The sequence below is a fragment of the Danio rerio genome, chromosome 3 (genome assembly GCF_049306965.1).
Source record: "Danio rerio strain Tuebingen ecotype United States chromosome 3, GRCz12tu, whole genome shotgun sequence".
Taxonomy (NCBI): domain Eukaryota; kingdom Metazoa; phylum Chordata; class Actinopteri; order Cypriniformes; family Danionidae; genus Danio; species Danio rerio.
The window spans coordinates 9,745,001-9,752,500 of record NC_133178.1 but is presented as its reverse complement, the minus strand read 5'-3'; the positions used below and the strand labels follow the sequence as shown (position 1 = coordinate 9,752,500).

General features: G+C 35.1%; 1 protein-coding gene and 1 long non-coding RNA gene across 6 annotated transcripts in view; one reads left to right on the top strand and one right to left on the bottom strand.

Annotated features, from left to right (window-relative positions):
* Positions 1–7,500, top strand: part of LOC141381146 (uncharacterized) — a 160,386-nt gene that overhangs the window by 90,556 nt on the left and 62,330 nt on the right. The window lies entirely within an intron of this gene.
* The window catches only part of LOC103911283 (uncharacterized), a 9,120-nt gene continuing 1,737 nt past the window's right edge, over positions 118–7,500 (bottom strand). Inside the window, exons 2-8 of the mRNA XM_073945307.1 lie at positions 6,420–6,452; positions 4,436–4,468; positions 4,312–4,344; positions 3,903–3,929; positions 3,619–3,651; positions 2,840–2,987; positions 118–2,290 (exon numbers count right to left, since the gene is read on the bottom strand). Coding sequence (XP_073801408.1) covers positions 2,185–2,290; positions 2,840–2,987; positions 3,619–3,651; positions 3,903–3,929; positions 4,312–4,344; positions 4,436–4,468; positions 6,420–6,452 — 413 coding nt within the window. The 3' untranslated portion in view covers positions 118–2,184. The remainder of the gene's footprint in view (positions 2,291–2,839; positions 2,988–3,618; positions 3,652–3,902; positions 3,930–4,311; positions 4,345–4,435; positions 4,469–6,419; positions 6,453–7,500) is intronic.

Below are 7,500 nucleotides of genomic sequence, written 5' to 3'. Positions count from 1 at the left end.
ATTACCTGGATCGAACAACTGAAGGTCACAATCAACATAATTGCTGTTAATTAAAAATAGTGCGCTTTACTAAGGTCCACAGGTTAAGTCCAGAAAGAACTCATTTAGTCAATGATAAGCTCATTTTGATCTGCTTTATTTAATAATAACAACAGTTGTTAACCCTGAAAACACATTTAATGGAGGCTAATTGTGAAAGGTGCAGGATTGTAGTAAAGTAGGGATTGATAGCAATGTCATATAACTGTATACACTTCTAAATGATGTTTGTTTAATTATTTGCCATAAAATGTTTCATATATGGGGCGACGCCGTAGCGCAGTAGGTAGTGCTGTCGCTTCACAGCAAGAAGGTTGCTGGTTCGAACATCGGCTCAATTGGTGTTTCTGTGTGGAGTTTGCATGTTCTCCCTGCGTTCCCATGGGTTTCCTCCGGGTGCTCCGGTTTCCCCCAAAGACCAAAGACATGTACAGGTGAATTGGGTAGGCTAAATTGTCCGTAGTGTTTGAGTGTGTATGTGTGTGTGTGTGTGGGTGTGTGAATGAATGAATAAATGAATGTTTCATATATTAACATGAATTCATATATGCATTAAACTAACATTAAAATACTACAAAATCTCAGACATTACTGAGATCCACAATTACAAGCAGAGGTATTAAATATTCTGTTTTGTACAATATTTATATTCATATTTTATACAGTGAAGTTGTGAACACTTGCCATACACTGTTAAAATACTGTTAAAAGATTGTTAGCAGATGTTTTAACAGTGTTTTTTTGATAATGGCAAATGAACTATATCATTCTTTTTTTCCTTTTTTTCCCCAGAGTAAATAATTTGTACTCGATCTGTTAGCATGTCAGACAGTAGAACAAATGGTAAGGAATTTGTATTGTATTTCACAATTGAAGCTGTGGTCTTTGCAGTAAAATTACCAAATGTAAAACAGTATTGAAGCTGTAAAATTATGGTAAATGGCCAGAATCACAGCTGCCAGTACTTTAATAACAGCAAAACTGGAAAATGGAAAAGTTATGGTGCAAATGATAAATTACAGTACTTTACTGTGAAATTATAGTGCAACTGTAAAATGGCAAAATAATGGCCAAACTTTTAAATTACAATAAATGACTGGTACTAAAGCTGCCAGCTCTTCACGGTCAAATTACAGTGCAACTAAATATAAAAACGGTGGTGAAACTGTTAAATTACCGTAAATGGCTGAAACCACAGCTGCCAGTACTTTACTGTGACATTACAGCATAATTGTAAAATGGGACAAAAAATAGTGGTGAAAATTACAGTAAAATTACAGTAAAAATAACAGCATAACTGTAAAATTATGGTAAATGGCCGGAATCAAAGCTGCCAGTACTTTTCTGTGACTTTACAGCATGACTGTAACATGGAAAAACAGTGGTGAAACTGATAAAAAGAAAAAACAGTAATTGGCGTGAACTACAGCTGACAGTATTTAGCAGTGAATTTAAAGCCCACTGTTAAATGGAAAGTGTCGCAAAATGGTTAAATTACAGTAAATGGCAGTAACTAAATCTGTCAGTACTTTACTGTAAAACTACAGAGCAACTGTAAAATGGAAAAATAAAACTGAAGCAAAACTGTAAATTACAGTAAATAACAGAAACCACAGCTGCCAGTACATTGAGACATTACAGCAAAGCTGTAAAATGGAAAAAATATTGTTAAATAACAGTAAATGGCAGTAACTAAAGCTGTCAGTACTTTACTGTGACAACATTACAGTGCAACTGCGAAACAGAAAGACAGTATCTTACCACAAATTTACAAGGAATGTTTTACAGTGAAATTTTGCTAGCTCTGTCATTGTTTTGTGTTCTGTAAGTGATCAAAGTATTTGTATAAACTCCACCACAGACTGTGGATTCAATATGCTATCGTTATTATTGTGAAGTGAAATGTTTTGAGCTGATCCATTACACCAGGCATGTTCAAGCTTGTGGAGGGCCGGTGTCCTGCAAAGTTTAATTCCAACCCCAATCAAACACACTTGGGCTAGCTAATCAAGCTCTTATCAGGCTTTCTAGAAACATCCTTGCAGGTGTGTTGAGGCAAGTTGGAGCTGAAATCTGCAGGACACCGGCCCTCCATGAGTTTGGACACCCCTGTGTTCGACTAAGAAGGACATGTTTGTTTCTAGATCACAGGCGCTTGTAGTAGCACAAAATATTGTTGCAGTTCGGGCAGCGATGCTCAACATCTTTACAAGAGTCCATCCAGAAGGGCATTAGACAACACGGCCAACACCTGCAAAATAGACATTACAATCAGTCAAGTCTGACATTGTCTGTGTTGGTGTTGTATATTACTGTATAAAAACCTTGTAATAAACTGCCATTACATTTTCTGTTATTTAACAGACTTATTTCACCATATATAACACTATTTCAAACTACTAAAATGTCAATAAACATCACGTTGTTAAACTGTAGAGTTGAGTTTTCATCATTAAAACTGGACAGAGCAGAGATCAACATCCAATAATGCGATTTCACAACCGTTAAAAAAAAAAGAGATCACTTGTGAATTTCAAAATACTGAAACTGTTAAATAACAGATATTGTTTACAGTGTGAGAAGTGCTGTCAGAAATGTAAACTTCAGTAACTTCACATGACTCATCAAATACTGCACAAAATCAAAGTGAATTGTGGCAATTAAAAAAAAATGGCAAGCCAGATTTTGTGGTGTTTCTCGTTAAATTCTTGAGGCACTATTAAAAACATTATTGTTTATTAAAGTATAGTTCTATTAAGTTGTATTAATTTCTTTAAGCAGTATAAATGTTAAGTTTTACCCAATGAGGGCGAGACATCCGCAGGCCACCCAGGCTGATAGTCCAGAGAAGTGCTCTGTTATAGTGATGACCTGGAGCTTACAGTGAGGACACATAGTTTGAGCAGGTAAATCACTCAGGCTGGGCATCCTCACTGTAGTCGTGACAGCTGTAATGCACAGAAACACACAAATCAAGCTCTCTGCTTATTATTTAACACATGCCGAACTACTAGCATGGACCCTTTACTTTTATGGCTGAAAAACCCATAAATGTGGAGTCATAGTTGGGTAAACTTAGAGTGCAGTGAATGGGAGAGTACAACAAATCATTTTTGACAATCCTATTGTCTGAAATAAGAGAAGAAAAACTCCATGATGGTGTTAAAAAAATAATAGTGTGAGACCGATAACGCCAGCCGGAAGAGTGAACGACGTCTAATTTACTGTCCTGTCCCCATAGACGTTGTATTAGAAACACCTCACTTAAACACTTGTTTAGTTTTTTGTAATTTGATTAAAAGATGATCTAATACATACATAAATGCATATAAATGTTTTTTTTTCAATCAAAATGTAAAAACTTTCATTGCTTTAAGATGCTGATGACCGTTAAAAGCATCATTACAGTCTTGTGAAAAGGGCCTATTGTTTAGCACGTCATCGGTGTGGTTGCGTGGAGATGGTAGAATGAGTTCAGTAAAAGAATGGTTATTCTATTTGCCCTTATTGCACTTTTTGAACATCATCAGGTTTTTAGCAGTGGAATATCTGATGTTTATGGTTGAATTGGTAACTTACTGGTAGTTTGAGGATACGTCCCAGGGTTTGGACCTTTAGAACAACATTTTAAAAGACGTTAGTGGATACTCTCCTCAGGTTAAAATTAAGGAATTTGACATTCATATATTTTTCACATATATTTTCAAATGATTTCACATGATCTGTATTTTAAAGTATGCATTGCATTTTATGTTGTGTTGATGAAGAAATGGTCCATATTGATAAGATATTAACAGAGTATTTAGTTAAAAGACTATGCTCTTAAATAATTGTAGAACATAACAGTTGGAAAAAAAACTTACTGGTAGCTTGAGGATACGGGTTTGGACCTATAGAAAAACATTATTAAAGGGTGTTATTGGGCATTCGAAGATAATTATTGTTTTTAAAATAAGTTAAAACGGTGATATAGTAATGATTTTTTCAGTTTACCTATACGTGAATATTTGAACTGTTCATTTTATTCATCGTTTTTAATGAAGTGTCCAAAAATTAATATTAAGATTGTATTAAAATAGTATTTCATTTGTATTTTTTTATATTGGATTTTATTCTGAAATAAATAAATATTTTGATTAGATAACATTAACAATTGAACAAATACTGTATGAAGAAATGAAAAATTACTGTAATGTATTGTTTGTTGTGTGTTCTTGTTAGTAAATGCATTAAATAATACAACCTTATTGTAAAGTGTTTTTGAAAACTTACTGTTCACTTGAGGATACATCCCAGGGTTTGGACCTTTTAGACAAAGATAACAAATATATATTATTTCTGTTATATCTGAGATAATGTTGCTTTTCTACTGTTTGAGATGTTAAAAACAACTTACTGTTGATTTGAGGATATATCCCCTGAGTTGGGCCTTTTAGAAAAAGAAAAGTGGTCATTAAAAGTCATTAAAACAACCCTTATATATACAGCTCATTTCAAGGTGCTCTGTGTAGCTGTTATATCATAGCTCTCAAACCACTGAACTGCAGGGCATTCACGACCCCCCCCCCCACTTCCTCCATTACGCCCACAACTGAAGTAAAAAATATAATGAGATTTTGCCCAACAAAATATTACTTTTTACTGTTACTAATACTTTCGGTTTCCCTCAGTGTACATTCGCAAGAGTGAGTACCAGATGCAGATTATATTTATGTCTGATTTAAATGTTTAAACTTTCAAAATAATTGCTAATAAGTGATCTTTTTACTAAAGCTCAATTTTTGTAAATATTCATGGGTCGTATGATTATTATCGGTGTAATACCATCTGTATTTTGTTGTACAAACACGTCATGATTGACACGCCATGCTAGTGGTGATATGATCATTTTGCTAATATTGAAAACAAATAGTCTCATGTTATAGATTTGTATAAAGAGTGGTATAAAAACTATGTACATTAGTAAATTTAGCTGGTGGTGTAACAAATATGATAATATTATTTGTTAATAATAAAAACCAGAAGTTGCTTTCATTTCCTTATGTTGACGTATTTCTAGCTGATGCAGAATATTGAGTTGAGGGTGGGGGTAGGGGTATAAGCAAACTATTGGTTGGAGCGCCAGGGCTAAGCATTTGACCGTTTGTTTTGACGAGATGTGAATTAAGTATCTGATTTCCCTGTGTGTGTAGTGCGTAGTGAAGTTTAAGCTCAAAATACACCACAAATAATGTTTTAGAACTTTTGGAAACTGCCCCTTTTACGCCCCATTCACACAGGGTGTCAGCATCAACGCTTCCCATTCACTTTTAATGGGTGACGTCAGACGTTGCCGAACTCCATTGTGGATCCGTCGGTGCCGCTTCAGAGGCGTGGCTCGCTAAAGAAGTTGGGACTAGCTCAACTTTTCAAGCGCCGACGAAAGCATCAGCCAATCAGATCGCTGTATGCAAATAAACCAGCTAGACAGTGGCCTAATTCTGACTGAATTTCATTGGCTGACGCTTCTGTGACGATAGCTTCAGCCCCAACTTCAGACATGCCTTCAGTCAAGCGTTGACGCTGAAGCTCCGTGTGAATGGGGCGTTAGGCATTGGGTGCTAGTTTTGCCATTTTGGTGACTGTCGCTTTAAATTTAAATGAGATTGTGCTCTTTTCAAAAGAGGGCGGAGCTACAAATGCCTGTGTGTCAGCATAGTGGCAGATTTAAAAACAAGACTAATGACCATTGGTAATGAGGGAGAGATTGTCACTAATAGGCGAGGCTTTCCCCTTTTGATGACGCATACAAGGGGAGAATGTCAACTGTTTTTGTCAAATGTGAATTTAAATAATAGAATGAATAACTTTTACACTTAGAAGCTGGTTATATTCACACACTTGTGACCTACAACAGTTCAAACTATGTTTCAACTTTTTTATAAAAGTGATTTTTGCATAAAAGGTCCTCTTTAAGGGCTTACTAACTGAAAAAATCAAAATTCCCTTGATCATTTGGCATATTAGAGGTTTTAGTATTATAAAAACATCCTGCAAGTTTCAGAACTCAGCACTTTTGTGTTTCCTCCAAAATCAGCTTATATTAAAGGCAGTCCGCTAAAACGCAGCAGTCTGGAATATTCGACTGAAATAATAGGGATAAGCCCCGCCTCCACTGAAGATTGACGACTCGTTCTACTTCACTGCCTGCTCAGCCCTGTTAATATTCAAAACTGTTAGCCAATAACAGCTGTGGTGTTTACTCCTGAGTCTTAAATTGGCCACGCCCATTCAAACAGAGAATACTCATTCTGCTACCTTCGTCACTTTTTAAACAATGATCAGGTCTTTGGTAGTGGAAAATCTTACATCTGATGTTAATGGTTGAATTGGTAACTTACTGGTAGTTTGAGAATACGTCCCTGGGTTTGAACCTTCAGAAAAAAACATTTAAAAAGATGTTAGTACACACACTCCTCAGGTTAAAATGAACGAATTTGCCATATTCATATTTATTTATTTATTTATTTATTTATTTATTTATTTATTTATTTATTTATTTATTTATTTATTTATTTATTTATTTATTTATTTATTTATTTATTTATTTATTTATTTATATTTATTTTGTTTATTTATTTATTTATTTATTATTTATTTATTTATTTATTTATTTTTTACGTGACCTGTATTTGAAGTAGCATTGTATCTTATGATTTATTGATGAAATTGTCCTTAAACTAGCATTAAAATATGATATTAACATCATATGTAGCCTCGTTAACAGACTATGGCTGTGTAAGAAATCGTCTACTACTCAGTAGGTACTGCATTTGAATTGAAATGCACTGCTCCGCTGCAAGAAAAGTATGTTTTATGCAGTATGAATGTGAGCAGAACTTGGACGTACAACATCCGCCATTTTGTCATGATCACGTAACCCACCTGTGAGTTGCATCACTTCACTCCTATTCATGAATTCTGTCGCGGGGCATCATAGGATAGCGCAGCGTGCATCAGATGCACACTTCAGAATCTCACCGGATGTAGTAGGTGATCCAGGTACTTCTTGCATACTGATTTTTGAATTCTGACATGCTACTCAGCTCGCGTACTATATAGTATGAAAGTATGCGATTTCGAACACAGCCTATGTTCTTAAATGACTGTAAAACTGTTGAAGAAAACTTACTGGTAGCTTGAGGATACATAAATAAATGTACATAAATAAATGTACATTCTGGCCCCGTTTACACTGCCGGTTAAATGCGACCCAATTTAGATTTTTTGCTTGTATGTGATACAGATCGGATCTATTCTATGACCGTGTAAACACGAAAAAAACGCATGCATTCGGATATTTAGAGATCGGTTTCAGGCCTCCTTCATATGTGGAAATAAATCAGATCAGATAGATTGGATATGTGACAATGCGACTGTCATGTAAACGGGCAGATCTAATTTATTGAGGCATTCCATACT